Below are 20,435 nucleotides of genomic sequence, written 5' to 3' on the forward strand. Positions count from 1 at the left end.
ATCATATATAATAGCAGTTATGTTGAGGGGGTATCCCCACCTCCCAGCAACCCAAACTAAGAGAAGTTCGTTTAGGTATGAGGAGAAAGCATACCCATTCGCAGTAGCTTTGAGGAATTTCTACATTTGTGACACCCTGGATTCACGAAGGAAATGTCACCTTCTAGGTCACTGCAGGCCAAATTGTTTTTACTTCCTCCACATCCCTTAGAAGCCCGAGGGGTCACGCTATAGGTGGGTGGTTCCAAAACTAGTAACTGGATGTACAATGCTGGAAATACTTAGCATGAGTTCTCACCTAAGTATTATAAACTTAATAAAAACACTGTTAAAACAATGTTGTCAGGGAAAAAGGTGGGGAGGGCATGGTGGAAGGAGGTGACCTAAGCCGTTGTTTTCATGGTAATCCCTGTATTATGATATTCAGTTCTCCCTTTCTCATCCAGAAGGCTCTATCTCTAGGCAGAGCAGTGACAATGAACCTGTTCCTCTGAGGAACTTTTCCCTCCAGTCCTTAGTACTGTAGGACAGTTAAGTGGCTCTACTAAGCTCGATCTCCACTGTACATGAGGAGAGTTAGACTAAAATCTTCTGCAGGATCAAATGTAGGTATTTTCCAAGGACATGTTTAATGTCTCCTCCACTGGATTCTAAGCTCCGTGAGGACAGAGATAATGAATGTTAGATTTACTACTATATATCAAGAACCCATCACATTGCCAAATAATAGAAGGATCTGAGAACATCTGTTAAATGAATGAGCAAACACTATAAACATAACAAACTACCAGGGAAAAAAAGCAAAGGGTGGCAGCATGAAAAGCCAGGGTTCCTTGGAGCTGTATCTTGAAACCAGGGCAATGAGAACTACCACGTTTCACAGTCCCCAGAAGATGGCTGGACAGAAACAGCACTGTTAAACAACAAGCCATCACTCTGATAGAGCCCCTACAAGGAGACAACGCAGGAAAGTTACAGTTTCACTGCTTTGCTCTGAACAAGTCACAAGCATTTCTATTTGTAGCTGGGCTATTCAAGTCAGTAGGGACAAGAACAATGAATGTTGGAAAAGGAACCAGAAATGTCTCACTACTCTAGCTTCTAAACAGCTCCACAGTGTCCTAAAACAGGTCTCTGGAACTGACGTTCAATAGCCTGGCTCCCAAACAATCACCTGATTAGTCTATCCTGGATGAAAAAAAGATGTGGGTAAAAGAAGAAAGGCAGGCACTTGGGAAAACGGCTTAGCAGTTTCTTAAAGGGTTAAACACAGAGTTACTATATGACCCAGCAATTCCACTCCAAGGTCTACACCCAAGAGAAAGGAAAACATACTTCCACACAAAACTTGTACATGAATGTTCACAACATCATTAGTCCTAATAGCCAAAAAGTAGAAACAACCCAAGTGTCCACCAACTGATGAATGGATAAATAAAAAGTAAAAAATTCACACAACAAATAATGAAATATTATTTAGCAATTAAAAGTAATGAAGTACTGACATATGCTACAACATGGATGAATCTTGAACACATTATGCTAAGTGATTTCATTTATATGAAGCGTCCAGAATAGGCAAATCTATAGACATATAGTAGAATAGTCGTTGCCAAGGGCTTAGGGGAGAGGGGAGGGGAGTAACTGCTGACAGGTATAGGGTGATAAAAATGTTCTAAAATCGTGAAGATAGCTGCATAACTATGAATATACTAAAAATCATTGAACTGTACACTTAAAATAGGTGAATTGTATGGTATGTGAATTATATCCCAATAAAGCTATTAGTCAAAAGAGAAATATGGAAGAAAGTAGGTTTCCTTGGTCTCTTGAAACTTGAAAAACAAAATATTTTACTACTTCCTAGAAAAAGAAAGATATGAAAGATTGTATCTACAAACCAAAAACTTCTATAAGGAGTTTGATAAAATTCTAGCTAAGATACCTAACCTATCTGGATAGTTGAATTGTAAATCATAGGTCAATTGACTTTTTCCCCTCTATGATTTAATAACACTACCACCACCACCAGCAGCCCCCGAAGAAGAAGGTAGACTTTCAAAAGGGGAGTTTGGCAAATACAAAGAAGACTAATTTATCTGGATAAAGAAAATTTAGATATGTAAGACAACAATGAGATCAGGTTCTTTTTTAAGCCTTCATTTATAAGCATTTTATTATCATCTTTCTCTTTATTTTTTTTTAAGTTTCCAGAAGTCAGGTAAAAAACAGCATAGAAATAAAGTCATGGGAATGTGAAAAAGACAAAAAAAGCACTACAGAGTAAGAAAAAGGGAAGGGGAAGAAGCAGTATTCACGTATTCATACTGTGAGTTTGGGGAAGAGATTTTAATTATGTAAATCATAATGATACCCTATGCAGCAGCAGCTATAAATTTCAATGTGGAAATGAAACCGCTTTTTAGAAAAGTTAGTCTCCAAAACATGTTTGACACTTAAGTAAAAACACACTGTATTTTAGAATGCTACAGTATTGAAACAATTTCTTGAAACATTACATCTTTGTTTACTCTTACGTAAAAGTTATTGGTCTAATGGAACCTGATCACTCTGGGTTAAGCACCAAATAGATCTTGACTTAATGACAACATTATGAGAGCTTGCAGAATTTTCTTTTTATATTCATCAAATAAAATAATAAAATGAACTCTCCTTATAGTTTTGCTAGTAGGTCATATGAGATGAACGTTTATATAAAACTAAATGGCTGCTTTGTAACAAGGAGATATTATTCCCATAAATCCCCAGCACATAAATACATCACAATAAATGATAAAAATATATTACTGTTCGTTTTGACAATTCTTAATCCTGGGAGAACAAATGGTTCCTTTATCCTAACACTGAAGCTAAAAGACTGTGTAGGGAAAAGTGAGAAATCCTGTGCAATGCAAAGTTTACTCTTAGACTTTTTACCACTTTACCTCCTTTAATTTCTGACATTAAGTTTCAAACAGACATAGGAGATACATACATACATACATACATACATATATATATATATTATGATTAAATGCTATCTCTGACTGTTCCTGAAGAGTAAAAAAGTTAAAATTACTAAAACATTTAAGATTCAAAAAATTCAGAAGCAATGGCAATGATTAACTAACTATACAAAGAATATGCTACTGCTACAGTCCAACAAAAAGCACCAAAAGTTAATTAATTAAACTTTCAACATAAAATTTAAAACTACTTAGCCACAGAAGCTCAAAATTAAAGCATACAGTAAAGTTCAACACTATTATGAAAATGTTTCCTTACATACCTCAGATGGCCCACTGCCCTGGTTCGTACTAGAGAAAGAAGAATATAATCATTCTGTTGACCTTGAAATCTGTCAACGGTTGTCACCTGAGGCCAAAATAAAGGGGGAATATGGTATATTTTCAAAAGCAAAAACTCTAGAGAGATCATTTAAATAAAGTGCTAGAAATAAAAATCTTATCCTTAAAATAATCAATCCCAAAAGAACATGACTATATACTTGGAATTGAAAGAACAAGTTAATGAACACTATGAAATAAACCATGGTAACCAGATTCGGCTATGTCCCTATGTTATTCACACTTATAGCACTCATCTTTAACTTTGCAGATACCTAAGTAACTATTATATTTGTGGAATTAACAATCTTCCCCCTACTAGACTACTCAGCTCCATGAAAGCAGGGACTGTTGTTCAGCTAATTATATACCTGATATCCCAATTTGATGCCCAGCAACATTTAAAATGTACAATTTGATAATTTTGACAATATATACTCCCAAATAACCACCACCACAATCACAATTTCCATTACCTCAGTCCCTTTTGTCATCAAATATGTATCTCCCAGCCCCAGGCAACCACTGATCAGCTTTCTGTCACTATAGATTATTTTGTTGCCAGTTCTAGAATTCCATAAAAATGGAATCATAAATTAGAAGTTCATAACTTTTTACTGGTGAATAGCATTCCACTGAACGAATACACTACAATTTGTTTATTCATTCCCTTGTTCACGGAATTTGGGTTGTTTCTAGTTTAGGGCTATTTTGAATAAAGCTGCAATGAATATTCATGTCCAAATACTTTTGTATAAATACATTTTTATTGCTCTTGGATAAATATCTGGGGGTAAAATTGCTGGACTGTGTGGGTGTTTATAAGAAACTGTCAAACTGTTTTCCAAAGTTGCTGTACACACATTCACTAGCACTGTTCCAGTTCCAGAGTTCTAGTTGCTCCACATCCTTGCCAACACGTGGTATACTGTCAATCTTTATAATTTTAGCCATTCTGTTGGATGTGTAGTGGTGCATCACTGTAGTTTTAATTGCATTTTCCCTGACAACTAGTGATGGTAAGCATTTTTTCATGTGCTTATTGTCCATTTGTATGCTGTCCAATTCATTTGCCAATTCTGTATTGGGTTGTCTATATTTTACAATGACTTTTATAGGAGTTCATATATTCTGGATATAGTCCTTTGCTCTTATGTATGGATATTATACCTGGAAATTCTGTTGTCATCCTGACCATGTGGAGAGCTTGTCTGAGAACTGGGCTCACAGATTGAGGACAGCAGAGCAGAAAGATGAAATGAACCTTGGTCTTTCATGACATCATTGAGTCACACTGTAACCTAACCTGGAGCCACACTACTTTCATCTTCTTGTTATGAGAGAGAGTAACTTTCCTTATTGTTTAAGTTTTTCTATTACTCATAAATAAAAGGACTCAGACACTGAGGTTCTTCTATTTCTAAACTTCCTATATTTCAAAGTTATTAGTTTCTCATTTTCACTCTCTATATCCCTTATGGAGTGTTCTACAGTGCCTGTTCCTCCCCATTCCTTTTAATTTTGTCTCCATTTCTTTGATTTTGTTTTATTTTCTGCCAGTTCACATTTCATCTCTTCCTGGGTTCTTCAATTTCTCTGTTTTGTAGCCTTCCCTCACAGAAATGCATACTTCATTAAGTATCTTAAAATTCATACCCAAATATGCATTCAAAATTTTCATCTATTCTAGGCCAACATGTTTTCTGGAGAATGTTATCTTGTCAATTAGTTTGTTCGGATGCTCTTTCCCTCATTTATAAATTGAGCTTGTGCTAGTTTCCTTTTCTCCTCTATTTTACCACTGACTAGGCGGGTTTCTCAGATTAGCTATGCACAAGAGGTTAGGTTAGGGTGAGCAGAACTTTCTTCTAAAGGCTCAGTAATTTTAACAACAGATGGTTCTCTTTTTCACTGTTACTATAGAGACGGTGTATTTTTTTCAAATATAGCTCATCTGTAGTCTTCTTTGAATCAGCGTGGAACCAGGAAGGCTTCTGCTCACCCCAATACCCATATCCGTTGCTGAATAATAGGGATGTGGCTCTTACACTTCAAAGTATGCCACCACTTTCAGAAAGTGTGCTTTTGCTGGCACTTTCAAGACCCTAAATTCTCTTCCCATTTTTTCTTCTTGATCTTAGCCACATGTCCTCTCACTAAAAATGGAATTTGTTTTTTCTTCCTCCCATTTTTCTCTTACTTGTGGATGATTTCCAAGAAAAGGTAAAAGAGCTTTTATATAGCTATGTTCACAGCCAAAGTCCTAATTGCATCATTACTAATACTATATTTATGTTTGTTATTCTTTCTAATTGACAAAATCAAGCATCTTCATTTTTATTTGCAATTACTCCATCATATCACATAAAGAAGTATAAAAAAAATCCTAAGGACTGAATGTACTTTATGATTTTCCTTTAGCCTCAAGAAAAAACACCCCCCTAAACACACACACAATAAGAAGCAGTACAAATTATACCTTTGTAAGATAAACAAAATAAAAAAATGCTACAATTCCTATTTCTACTATAAAGGACATAAATAATTTCATTAGACATCATTTTACCAACAAAAAGTTTCAGAAGCATTTATTTCTGACTACTGTCAACAAAAATCTTCAATGTGATAGTTGAGACAGACGTTCACAGCAAACTAATAACACTGTCAGAATTGCCAGAGAATGATTTATAGAGTTCCTATTATTTCATTTTCTCACATATTTTAAAAGGAGATAGCAAAGAGACAAGGTAGAACAACATAAATAACTCATAATAAATATAAATCTTTCCATCTTGCCAACAACATGAATAAGAGAACATATTATACTTGTGAAACTACCTTATTTGGTCTTCCAATCAATGGATTGCTCCCGCATCGTCTATTGATGATGTCACGAATAAGATGCTTTTGTCCATTATATGTTGTTAGAATGCTAATCTTGTCAGCAGGGTAACCAAGTAAGCACATGTACATAAAAAGTGCCACTACGTATTCTGCCTCTCCAAGATTCTGTAATGAAAACATTAATCAGATTGTGTATTTATTTCCCTTTATAGAAAAAACAGTCAACTAGCACAATTTGTTCATTTATCACACCTCAAGAAGTGAACAGTTAATATCTTGGACAAGTGAATACCTCTCATAAAACTGAGCAATAACTTATCCTAAATTAACAACGATAAATAAAAATAGAGTATGTGGTAATTACTTCCCTTTAACATTTGCAATATATTTGCAATACATGGAACAATCATAAAATAAGAGTCACCAACTTAAAGGCTTAATATTTCTGGGACCACAACAATCACAATACAGATCAATAATATCCTGTTACGGTGTATTGCAACTATAGTTATGGAAAGAAATATTAACATAAAGAAGCAAGGTAACTATCTTAGAAGCCAGCAGAAAATCCAGTCTAACATATACATCCAGCAGTACCGTAGTTGGCTCTCAATTTTGACACAATGTTTTTCCTTTTTCCTTCATACTTCTTAGTTTTTTTGTGTGTGTATTATGTTCGTTCTCTTACTAATGGTTGCCACCTCTACCAGACCACTTCAGATGGGAAGAGGATGTGGCCTCAAATTGATCATTCTGGCCTGCTGTGACCTTAGAGGGTCTAGGTAAAGACGGATGGGAAGGAGTTTAAGACCAAGACTTAAATACACTACTTGAGAGTGAGAAAGCATACACAAGGCTGCTTAGTACAGTTCAACAGAGACTAAATTGAAAGTAACAGATGAGAGAAGAAAGTAAAATGAGAACATAAACATAACGTGAAAATCAAAAAAGACAAGAGGCTGGATTTCATGTAAAGGCAACAGGAAAATTACAGGAAGACCTTCAGAAAAATCATTTGTATTCTGGTGACACACAGCTTCAGTTAACTCTTCATCTAAATTTTCTCGTTCTTTGGAAGACAGGAGCCACATGACTGTGTAAATCTTTCCATTTTCTATATTGATAACAAACTACATTTATATAAGCATCAGCTAATATAGATAAAAGAACAAATCTTTTGGTGCATATGCTGCCAGATCTTTTTGTAGAGATTATCTGTACATATTTCTATATGTATGTTTTGCTTTTTAAAAAGCAAAACGGGATACTATAGATACACATTGCAAGCTGATTTTTTCATTAATATAGCATAAAAATTCTCCCTGTCAGTAAACCAAGTTATAATGTCACCCTTAGTGGCTATTCAGTATTATATGGAATAGGTAAAAGTGTAATTAAGGTTGTTTCTCCTTTCAAAAATAATTTGCGATTAAAAAAAAGATGTGATGAACATTTTAGCATGTAAGTCTTTGCAAATTTGTCCATTTTTTAAAGGATAAATTCCTATAAGTGAGAGCATTGCTTTTAATACATACTAACAATATGTTCACCAAATTACTTTCCTACGAGCATTGCATGAATATAGTTTCCCAAACCTAACCCAACAGAGGTGAAAATATATTCCAGTGATTTGTACTTGCTACAAATCTATATCTTCTTCTGTGAATTGCAGATTCTAGTCCTTATTGCATTTTTCTGTTGGGGGGTTGATTCTTTTATAAGTGATTTTAAAGAGTTCTATACACATCCAGACTTCAACCCATTGTTTTTTAAAGGCTGAAAATAAATTCTGCTCTCAATCAAGCAATATTTTTCTTTATGATTTTGGTAATGAGCTTAAAAAAGACCTTTCTTACCCCAACATTATATATTCATCATTATTTTCTTCTTTTTTAGTATGTTTATATAAGTTTCTTTTCTTTGGTGTATATATCTTTAATCCATCTGAAATGGAAAATTGTGTGTTGTGTGTGAGGTGGAGATCTAACTTTGCTTTATTTAATGGTTTGTCCAAGTGGTTCAGTAATACTGATTTAGGTAGTAATTCAGCCAGGAAAATGCAAAATAAACTTAAAAGTTTCCTATTTTTTTTCTTACCTGATAAAAGTAAGGATTAGGCTCAGATTCTCCAACTCCCTGAAAATCTTCAACATTAATGAGCTGGAAGTCATAAAGCAAGCCAGCATTTGCTGTACTAAACTCCGGCAAGAGTTGCACATGGGGTAGGTTTCCTAGATTCTTGTATCGCCAGTTGTAGAGGTTGCACAAGCTTTCAAAGACAAATCCCCCCCAAAACAGGAAATATTAGCATTGTAAATCCCCTTTTAATATATATAAGGGGGTTTCTAAGGGATGGGCTCTTCCTGTTAATTTTCATATTATCCACATTGTGCTCTTTTTAACAATAATGCTTTTGCAACCTTTGTCTCCCTGTAAGTAACCAAATCAGAAGATTGATGATATTACAAGAAATGATAGCTCCATTACGTTCTCTAAGGTAAATGCTACCTTTATTCCTTAAGTAAAAACATCAGGGAAGAGTCTGCACAGTGAAAAAATTTTTGAGGTAACTATGAGAGGGGACCTGTACATTTCATGAACTAAGAATTAGTGTGTTCTCCTCTTGTTCACCTCTAGCTTTAGATTTCAAAATGATATTCATCGTATATCTTTTGGGGGCATGAAAAAAGGGAGGTGACAGTGAAAAGAAGCTCTTAGCTGAGAAGTCACTTAAATTAATCTCAATGAATAAAATGAAGGATATAATTTGGTCAATTCACACCCCATGCTGAAGGTAATAAAGGTACTTTCCAATTTGTAGATTTGTATCCAGGCAAGTTCCTGGATAACAGATAAGAGTCTATACAGAAGATGTTATCGAATACTTGGATCATCGAAATGATGTCCTTAAATAGAAATAATATCCCTACCATCCACCCTCCCTGCCCCCCGTTGCCCTGTCTCCTTTACCTTGCTCTGGCCCTCCCTTGGGCATCGAGGTCCACAGTAGGAACTCCAACTCTGACAAAGCGAGTGAAGAGAGATTGCTCCATGTTTGAATACTTCTGAAAGGCCATGTTCTTAATGACTGGAGGTAACTGGTGATGATCACCAATCATAATCCAACGTTTTAGTCGGCTAAAACCATCCTGAGGATTCTAGAAATAAAAAGTGAGGAAATGGCAAAATATTCTAATATATTACCCTGTTAATCTCCAATTTATTGCACAAGATTCTTGCTATTCACAAGATGGCTTTAACAGCTTATTAATTCTTGCTCTTCCCCAGTTCCACAGAAAAGAATCTGGCAAATTTACAGAGCGACTTGTATGGGTACCACTGCTCTTGGCTGACAGTGTGTGAGGGAGGATGGAGGGATTGAGAGGCAAGCATGGAATTACCGTACTTTAATATGCAGGGTAACCCAAAGAGGTCTGGGAGACTTAGGTCATAATTAGGCAAAGGGTGCACAGAAAGAAACAGATGCCCAAGCCGGGAAATGGAAAGATGTCAAAGTAAATACCTTGTATCACAATTACGCCAAGAGCCAGTTTGCGAACCCCCCGAGGCAGTAGAAATTATACCTTCTTTAATTGCCTAACACTTCAGTTTCCTACTCTGTCTCCTTGTTCCTTGTAACATATTCTGATAAAATACAAGTCCCAAATAACTTGGCTTTATAAAACAATTTTCGGAACCCAATTTATCTGTAAATTAGAGTAGCCTCTATTCTTCAATTAGGAATTCCACATTTTGTTTTTTATGCTCCATAGTAAAGACTATTGTAAAATAAGAAAACATTCTTAAACATCATTTATCTAAAAAAATTCAGGCACAAAATAAAGAAAAGCCATGTACCCAGGGATCAAAAACAATTCCAGAAACAACTCTAAATAAAAGAAATGAAAAAGAAGCTCATCTTCCCTCCAAACTGCCTAACAATGTAATTTTCTTGATTAAAATTACTAAGTCTTTTTAAAACTTAGAGATAAACTATGAATTTTTAAATAGTGCTCCCAAACAATACAAACTACTCAATAACCAGCGAATAGATTAAAATAGAATACCAAACATAATGAAGTTAAGGAGAACACATAATCATAGCAATTAGCACCCCCAAACTGGGTAGTTTTCCGATGCTGCCCCCCAGAATTCTTAAAACTCTACTTTTTTAAAAGTAAATTTATTTTTGGCTGTGTTGGGTCTTCGTTGCTGCATGCGGGCTTTCTCTAGCTGCAGTTGCAGCTGCAGCAAGCAGGGGCTACTCTTCATTGTGGTGTGCGGGCTTCTCATTGCAGTGGCTTCTCTTGTTGCAGAGCACGGGCTCTAGGCGCACAGGCTTCAGTAGTTGTGCCACACGGGCTTAGTTGCTCCGTGGCATGTGGGATCTTCCCAGACCAGGGCTCGAACCCGTGTCCCCTGCATTGGCAGGTGGATTCTTAACCACTGCGCCACCAGGGAAGCCCAAAACTCTACTTTCTTTGTCTCAATCTCAGTATCTTACCTGTAGAAGAAGAGGTATAAAAGTTTCTATCTCCAGAATCTGAGCAGCCTCTTCCATTAAAATGTTGTCATACTGAGAAAGGGAGAAAAAAGAAAGCTTGTCAAAAAGAGAGCTTGAAAGCCAAACAGCTACCACCATGACCATAATAAGCATCCCCAAACCCCTCAAATAATTCAGATCAAAATAACAACAGATTATTCAAACAGGAAGTTCATGATCTTCTTTACCATTATGCTACCGCTTCTCCAATTCAAGTCTTTAACTTTAAGGAAGTGCCCTAAACATACAACTCTACATTAAGGAAGCCTCGTTTATCATTTCTTGGATTGAGATTATCAATTTAGTTATTTTCAGTTCAGTTTTGAAGTTCTATATAAGCAAGAATCAACCTATGGTCATATATGAGGTCATTTCCATTGGTACTCTTATCCTAGGTAGTATTTTGCAGTAATTTTTTTCCCTTATGAATCCTACTTGGCACTCAACAATCTCCTTTTGTTCCCCACCCCCGGCATTCAATCCATCACCAAAGCATGTCAATTTTACCCTCAAAACTCCCTCTAGAATCTATTCGTTTTTCTACATTTCTACTACCACCACCACTCTAATCCAAGCTGCTACTCTGACTACTGCCAGCAATCTCTTTACTAGTCCCTCTCCTTCCTGTCTTGCCTCCTCTAAACCACTCATATAACAAGTCATCACATCATGTCACCTGGTTTCTAACCCTTCATTGGTTTCCATCTTTCCTAGGAAAAAAAGACCCTTGATGTGGACTGTAAGAGATGTGTTAACTAGGGCCTGTATTCAAGCTGGCCCCTGCCTTCCTCTCATACTTTACATGTCACCTTCCTCCTTACTCACTAAGCTTCAACTACACTGACCTATTTCATTTTCTCAGAAATGGTAAAACCACTCATGCCTCAGGCCCTCTGAACATGCTATTTTCTCTTCACTTTTTGTCTGCGTGGCTCTTTCTCATTTTTAAAGTATCAGCTTAAAACCCACTTTATCCAGGCCTTCTCTGACCTCTCAATCTAAAACGGGTTTCACAGTACTCTGTGCCTTTGTCTCACGGCACATCACAATTTATAATTCTATCTGTATATTTATGTACTTGTTTGATGCCTGAATCTTCCCTCTAGCCCAGTTTCCAGGAATGTTAGGCACTGCACATTTGTAAAATAATGAAAAGTCAAGTCTTTCTCCAACCTAAGGAAATTTCATTCTTTCTTTCATGTACATGCTCTTCGATGTGCCCAATTTTCTTCTAGATTTATTCTCAACAGGTTTTATCTTTTCCCTTCCACTTCTAATTCTGATTGCTACTTATGATAGTAAGATATCCTATTCCTTGTTTTATCGGTAAAATACTTTCTTTGAGACTTTCACCTAGAACAATTAGAGTTCCTTTATTTTCTATTTTCAAAATTTTCTCCCCTTATTTTGTTTTCCAAGGAAGTGGAAGGTAGGGGGAGCATATTTGCTCTTAATACTTAATTAACTCTTTTAAACTAACTGTGTTCATATATCCTCTAATTTCTGTGCTACTCATTTTACCAAAATATGCTTATATTTGTTCAAAACTGGTAGCTGAGCTGGATTTCCACTGTACATGATAAAGTTAAGGTTCAGTTCTGCACTGTTTCTATCGAAACTACCTGAAAGTTTTAGGCATGTGGATGGGTGTCTTCTCTAGCTCTATCTAATGCTAAATTTCCCTATTACAATGATTAATTAGGTCATCCTGGTAGGAACCTAGGAGAAGGGAGAGGTTCAAAAAGCCATGTTTTCTCAGAAGTTCCCACGTGGACTCTGAAGGTGATAGACACAATATGGAAAACAGAGTGGGAACAGCTCAAAGATGACAGCTTAAAGAGCCTCTTTCCTACCCAGCAATCCCACTACTGGGCATATACCCTGAGAAAACCAAAATCCAAAAAGAGTCATGTACCAAAATGTTCACTGCAGCTCTATTTACAATAGCCCGGAGATGGAAGCAACCTAAGTGCCCATCATTGGATGAATGGATAAAGAAGATGTGGCACATATATACAATAGAATATTACTCAGCCATAAAAAGAAACGAAATTGAGCTATTTGTAATGAGGTGGATAGACCTAGAGTCTGCCATACAGAGTGAAGTAAGTCAGAAAGAAAAAGACAAATACCGTATGCTAACACATATATATGGAATTTAAGAAGAAAAAAAAATGTCATGAAGAACCCAGGGGTAAGACAGGAATAAAGACACAGACCTACTGGAGAATGGACTTGAGGATATGGGGAGGGGGAAGGGTGAGCTGTGACAGGGAGAGAGAGAGTCATGGACATGTACACACTAACAAACGTAAGGTAGATAGCTAGTGGGAAGCAGCCACATGGCACAGGGATATCGGCTCGGTGCTTTGTGACCACGTGGAGGGGTGGGATAGGGAGGGTGGGAGGGAGGGAGACGCAAGAGGGGAGAGATATGGGAACATATGTATATGTATAACTGATTCACTTTGTTATAAAGCAGAAACTAACACACCATTGTAAAGCAATTATACCCCAATAAAGATGTTAAAAAAAAAAAGAGCCTCTTTCCTGAGAAATAATTCTGCAAATCTAATGTGATTTAACTTATAAAAACATATCTATAAAAAAATAAAATAAAATAATAAAAATTCTCTGCACCAGATACATTTCATAAGTAACTAACACCCTAGAATATTTACTGAGAAGCTGTCTTTGCTTAAACTTGGATGATTAATGAGTAGGTTTTATGGGAATTTACTGTGGCTCTGCTTTGAAAATTAAAAAATTATTTCTAATTAAAAAAAAACATATCTATAGATTCTGTTGAAAAGGAGATTTTAATCACAAAGCAAAATTATGACACAACTATACTGGGTGTTTTAAGGAAGGAAAAGAGTACACAAATGTGCTTGCATGTCTCCTTGGGGACAGCACAGAATCAAAACATATGCCTAATGGAAATTTAACATTCTTTGTTGATATAAATGAAAGGACAAAGGAAATACTAGAAGAGTTGAAAGATTAATTAGAGAGTAACAGGGGAGTAGGGGACTGCCTTTTTTTAACGTTAAGTAGAGCTACAAAGTTTTTAAGCTCTTACATCAGATGCATGTGTTAGTTTGATAAAAATAAAACTTCAAAATTAAAAATATAAAAGATGTAAGGGATACTATCAGCACTCATGTTAACTACCTTTAGATGTATATAACACAATGTAAGAAAATGATCAATGGAAATGTGATAAGCTACAAGTAATGTTTTGTAAAATATGCATGTGAACAAGCTGCATGAAAGCATAAAATGCTCTATTTAGACTGCATCATTTCCCTGTATTATTAAACTGATATAATTTAATATCAATCCAAAGTATATTTTATGTGTCAGCCCCAAGAAAAAAATATTTAGGTGAAAATTTGCAAAAGGTAAGTTCACACCACTAGGTAAGTTCACACTACCTTTTAATAAATTATCATATTTGTCCTACCTTGCAACTGAGGAAACTTTCATCCAAGATAACAATAATTCTATCACCTTGAATTTATTTAGCACCTATCTTCCAGTGAGCTCATAACATTTAAACATTGTCAGTTATATTCATCAACAACAAATGCTTTTGCTAACTTTAAATTCAAACCAGTACACAAACACTATAACTAATGACAGATGAAACAGCTGAGGCAAGTTAAATTATGTGCATTAAAATCAGAGTTTAGTCAGTATCAATAGCAAAGTCACAAAGTGTCTGCAAATTCAAATTTACTGCTCAATTATTACATTCCATTTCAACTGAGTAACAGGCTGTCTTGCCCTTTAGCTCTCCAGTCCTTATCTTAAGATGAAGTCATTTAAATATCTCCTTTGACAGTATAAGTAACTGTATTACACATCCTCACATAGATGGCTTTTTATTTACTGAATGAACAAATAACTGGGAGTGTATGTGTGCTTAAAAGGTAAACAAGTGTACATATTTCTAATAGGTGAAAAACGTTGTCAAATATTATTTGTATAAAGCTTTTACTTCTGTTTGGAGATTTTTTTTAACATAGTGAAAATAAATTAATGTACCTTAACAAGTATTAGAAGTTAGACAATCATGTGGTTATAATGTTACGTAAAGGACATATGTCTGATAACTAAATTTAGAAAAATTAGATTTAGAGTTTACTAATCATATAAACATGGGAGGTTATCGTCACTTTTAAAAGAGACATTTTAAAGTAATTATAAATGCAAACTTCAGTGAGAAGCAGATGTCCAAGGGAAATGGCCTAGGGAAGGGAAGGGAAGGGAAGGGAAGGGGAGGGGAGCGGAGGGGAGGGGGAGGGGCAGGGGAGGGGGAGGGGAGGGGAAGGGAAGAGAACTAACAGCTGCATAGATGAATTAAGGAACTAAAATATAAGTCTTTACCTTGAAGCCTAACTTGACTAAATCATGTCGTTTTAAGGCAGCATGAGTACAGGTCATAGCAATGATTTTGGCTTCTTTCACCAAAAGGTATTTAGATCTGTCTAGTCCACTTCGAAGCAGTTCGGAGGCTCTAAACTCCTATGGAAGCGGGGGAACAATGAGATATTATTTTAGGAAAATAAACAGCTCATGCATATATTCATACAATCCAGTTTATGAGACAATATGAGAAATTAATATAAATATCTCATAAACTAAGCCTAAAGAATCGTAATTCTGTCCATAATTAATAAGGTACTAATTGAGTTCAAATAATAACTGACAGTCAAGCTACAATTTGGACTGTTTTTTTTTGGTATAAGATAAAATATTTACAGTATCAACAAAAATACTGAATAAAATATCCATCACCATTGTGTCTATATTACTCAAGGTCTCTCCAGGAAAACAGAAACTACTTCAAGCATTCATAACAAAGGGAATTTATTGCAGGGAGCTCCTTATACAGGTGATGGAGGAGCAGAAAAGCCAACCAGGGAATGGCGAAGTAAGCCAGAGACTGGCAACAGCAGGAAATTATGACCATTCCTAGGCTAGGAAGGATAATGAGGAGGCAGTGCTATCAGAGCCCAGAAACTGGGGTACCAGAATAAGCTGGAACTGCGGTGGGCCAGGCCAGCAGAAACTGGAGCCATGGAAGAGACGAAACCTCAGGCCGAGAGAGCTGGTGCAGAAATATCCTGGCTTCTCTCTTTATTCTATTTTTGCCACATTTCTCATTGGCTAAACCCAGACAAAAGTCAGCTGACATGAGAGGCTGGGAAATTAAAACTCCAAGGACCAGTCTCAGCCCTGACCATGGCAGAGGATCCCCATAGAGGAGAGGAGGGGAATGGACAGCAGATGGACGTGAGGAGCAAACAAGCCGGTGCAGAGCACCTAAGATCAAGTTTTGTCACATCGGAACATTATATCATACTTACTTCAGACTTTTAAACATTTTTTTTTTGTTTTTTAAAAAATAATTAAAGCATCACAGGTACAGGTGGAGGTATCCTGTATATATCCTTCTTCCCACTCTCTCCCCAGGCAGCTACTAGAAATTGTATGTTTTTATCCTTTTACATTCTATTTATGTAATCATAAACATACTATAATACTGTTTTGCAGGTTTTAAAATTTTATTTATCATTATCATACTACATATGTATACACATTATTTATTTATTATTCTGTACCTACCATCCATCCATCTCTATCCACCTAACTCACACAATACATCAGTGTTTACTGAACATCTATTACGTGCCAGATATTGTCGTCGGAAGTAGGGATAAAATCATATCTAAAAGGTACAAAGACTTTAAAAAAGACACAGTCTTTGCCCTTTTTATCTGAAGTAATCCTAAATGTTCTTACTGAGGAATCTGAGCCTGAATGCGATCCTTCTACAGCATTGCTGTAGTCTTCCAATGATGTTTCCAATAAGGAATGAGAAAACTATGAAGCATCCCAGGGCTCCCTAGGTTCCAAATATATTCTTCTCTGTCCCCTTTATATAGTGGTGATTCTTATTTCACCTTAATAATCAGGAACAGTCATCCTGGCTAACATAGCAACCTCATTTTTTGTTTACAGATCAAAGGCATAAAGAACTTAGAATGGCCAAATTCCAAATCAAAGAACCACTGTTAAATCTCCTAATGAAAGCATTCCTTTCTTAAATACTAAGACTTTCACACCAGAGAAATGGGGATTCAATTCATATCTTAATTTTTACTTATTTCTTCAACTAGAAAAATAAATGCTTCCAATAATCTCACTTAAAAGTAATAATCTGGTTTGCTAGATTTGAATATTCCACTTACTACATTTTAAAAAAAACAACAAACTAAGCTTAAAACCTTTAAAGGAAAGTTAAAAGAACTTGAGAACCCTTACCTCAAGCTGAGTAAAGATTTTCTTAATATGCCTGAAACATCCTTCAGCAATTTCCATGTCTTCTTCATAAGATCGGCCTTTAAAAATGGGTTGAGGGGCATTTGCAAAGTACTCATGAAAAGGGAAGAAAGTGGAGACTTCAGTAACATCTGGCAACGTGTTACCTTTATTTTTCACTTTGCTGATATACTCTTCCCAACGAGACATTACCTGTAAGAAAAAAAGAGACTTGAGGTTAAATTTGCCAGCTCTTATGTTTTAAATAATAAAATAAAAAACGAATTGAGTGAAAATAAGATTTGGTAGGTAAAAGAAAAGGAAAAGAAAAGCAACCTTTGACCCAACAGGACTATTGCTTATCCAAGTCACTGACAGACTGCCCTTCTTTCATAAAAGTAACCTTTAAGACTGTAGGAAAAAAACCTCTTTGATAAAAAATGTATGGATGGGATGGGAAAGAACCTCAGGATCATCTCATGGGACTTTATCTCAGACATTTCAGATTTTCTATGCATATTCAAAACAATTTATGATTGATGATCAAAAAAAAAAAAAAAAACCAAACCTCTCTGGACAAAGAAATTCCTCATTTTTTCACTATCTCAGTTTCTCTCCATATATGGTTAAGTTCAGCTCTAGTAGCTTTTTAATCAATTTAGTACTTGTCAAACCTTCTCCTAGACCTTCATAATTTTTCCATTTCTCTTTAGTATACTTATAAAGAACTTCTGGTTAAGCTGCGTATATATTTGAAAGCTCATTTTATGACTTTTGTGACATAAGTAGTTCAATTACCTCCTGCTATAATTGTTAACTATGGCTCTACTCAGTTCCTACTTAATCTCCATTTTTGTAATTCTCTCAATTTTTCTGTTATAATTTCAGTGTTTCTCAAAGTGTGGTCCTTAGGCAGAATATCTGAAAAGCTAAATAAAAATGTAGATACCTGGTGCCACACCTTACTAAAACAAAGTCTCTGGGGACAGAGCTTGAGAATTCCCTTTTTAAACAACTTTCCCAATGTGATTATTGTGTGTTCAAAACTGTGAGGCCTTCTGAGGCCTCAAGTTCATATTTCTCAAATTTATTACTTAAGGTTCTATAATTTATATATTATTTCTATTACTTTTAAAACTAGTTTTCACTGAGAGCCTAGTGATTTTTATTTTGTGACAAACATGCATTTAAGCATGATCTTTACTCCATTATTCAAAGTTCTCAACAGTCTGAGTCTAATGCAGACAACTTTGCAAGATCATGCATATGTCCTGTGTTTCACAAAGAACCATGAAATCAGCTCATTCTGAACGGACTCAACTGGTTTACCTGCTTATAATGAGCATAAACTCTTTTTTTCATATATATTTTACAATTTCAGTGTTATGATTTATATCTAAAACATACAAATACCATTAGAACAAAGAGAACAAATACAGTTATACAAAAATCTTCATTATTTATGTTTAATCCATTTAAAATTATTAGTAAACCAGTTGACTTTTAAAGTTTATTTTTATTTATTTTATTTGGCTTTACATTTCTCATTAATTTTCACACCCCCAAACAAAAGCAAAAACATGCCTCTAAAGTGAAGTCAAAGAATTTTTAACTTAAACTCCTACTTTGAAATTAATTCTAAAACAAAATGTACTTCTAGAAATTTAAAAAGGAAGTATGTTTTTCTTCATTACTTGATTAATATGCATAGCAAAAGCAAGTTAAAGAACTGTATTTGTTACCACTGGGTAGCTAGACTGTTTGGTTATAGTTCTATAGTAATGGAAAAAAATGGAAAAAAAAAAAAAGAGAGAGACTAGAAACTTTGTCAATAGCAAGAAAAAAATGTAATATATATTTATAAAGTAGCAACATTGGCCTTTCACTGAATGAGTCATCAAGCAAAGTTATTTAGCAAAGAAAAGTGAAGGGAATAGGAAATACAAGCATTTAAGCTTTGGCAATAGCATATATTTTAATCTACTCAATAAAAAAGTAAGCTTTCAAGAAAGGATCTCCAGAACCCATCCCAGTTTCCAACTGAAGACCACATTACGATAAAGTGTGATTTTAAAACCCTTAATCTCTTACCTGATATAAGAAGAAATAGCCTGCAGTTTCACAAGTATATGAAGCATCTCCTGGAACCCCTAGACTCTTCTGCAATCGTTTGACTTCTTCTAAAAGTTCTATTCTTCGAGCTAGGACATAATTAACTCTTCCATACCTAAAAATTTCAATTAAGCAAAAAGGCAAAATTACATAATGAAGAGACTTGCAAGGAAACTGTCAGCAAAATATTGAAGAAAATCATAATAGAAACGATAAATGGCCAAAGAGAAAAAAAGAACAGTAGAAAACATAAGTTTATATTTACTATAAGTAACAGTTCTTGAGTTATTTTATACTAAAGCTACTTAAAATGTACCCTATGGATCAGGGCTGATCTGCAAATGTGTTAGTGGTCTGTGAGACAGGAAAATCAACTACATTACTAAACACACCTCTAGTTTGGCTTTTTTTTTTTTCTTCATAAAAAGACCTTCACAAAAAAGGAAACACTACGGTGCATTCAGGTGCTAGTTCATCTCATAACAGACCAGAATATAGTTTACAGATTAGCTACTCTTAATAGCACTATCATTAAAAGTAGATTAGCTCTAAAGGTTTTGAAAAGTAATTTTAAAATTTATTTGATCATTCTTTGGCATAGAGCATGGAGCTTGGCATCTGGACCAAGTATGTTCATAAATGTTTGCTGAATGAGTAAGAAAACTAAAATTTGGAGAGTACCCGGCCCAGGGATAGGTAGTTAAGAAAAAAAGTGGAACCAGAATTGGATCCCAAAGCCTATGTATACTCTTTCCACCATAAAAAGTGCCTCCTTCAATCCTTTAACACTAATTAAAAAAAAAAAAAGCAACATACAATGGAATTCTATGTAATATTTGCTCAATTATTCTGTAAATCTAAAACTATACTAAAAAAACGTCTACTAATTAATTTTAAAAGCAAGGTACAGGAACACCTCATTTTATTGTGCTTCACTTTATTGCACTTTGCAGATACTGCATTTTTTACAAATTGAAGGTTTGTGGTAACCCTGCATTGAGCAAGTGTATGTATCAGTGCTGTTTTTTCCAACAGCATTTGCTAACTTCATGTCTCTGTGTCACATTTTGGAAATTCTTGAACTATTTCAAACATTTTCATTATTATTACATTTGCTATCTGTGATATGTAATCTTTGATATTACTATTGTCATTGTTTTGGGGTGCCACAAACCATGACCATGCAAGATGGCAAACTTAACCGATAAATGTGTGTGTGTTCTGATGTGCTCCATCAATTAGCCATTCCCCCGTCTTTC

The 20,435-nt window shown here is 35.2% G+C and overlaps 1 protein-coding gene across 1 annotated transcript in view; it reads right to left on the reverse strand.

Moving 5' to 3' along the window:
- The window catches only part of AQR (aquarius intron-binding spliceosomal factor), a 107,042-nt gene that overhangs the window by 12,392 nt on the left and 74,215 nt on the right, over positions 1-20,435 (reverse strand). The window contains exons 25-32 of the mRNA XM_082842072.1: positions 19,156-19,291; positions 17,068-17,277; positions 15,127-15,264; positions 10,696-10,767; positions 9,162-9,349; positions 8,289-8,460; positions 6,186-6,356; positions 3,290-3,375 (exon numbers count right to left, since the gene is read on the reverse strand). Coding sequence (XP_082698198.1) covers positions 3,290-3,375; positions 6,186-6,356; positions 8,289-8,460; positions 9,162-9,349; positions 10,696-10,767; positions 15,127-15,264; positions 17,068-17,277; positions 19,156-19,291 — 1,173 coding nt within the window. The remainder of the gene's footprint in view (positions 1-3,289; positions 3,376-6,185; positions 6,357-8,288; positions 8,461-9,161; positions 9,350-10,695; positions 10,768-15,126; positions 15,265-17,067; positions 17,278-19,155; positions 19,292-20,435) is intronic.

Source organism: Leucopleurus acutus (assembly GCF_964270905.1).
Source record: "Leucopleurus acutus genome assembly, chromosome: 1".
NCBI lineage: Eukaryota > Metazoa > Chordata > Mammalia > Artiodactyla > Delphinidae > Leucopleurus > Leucopleurus acutus.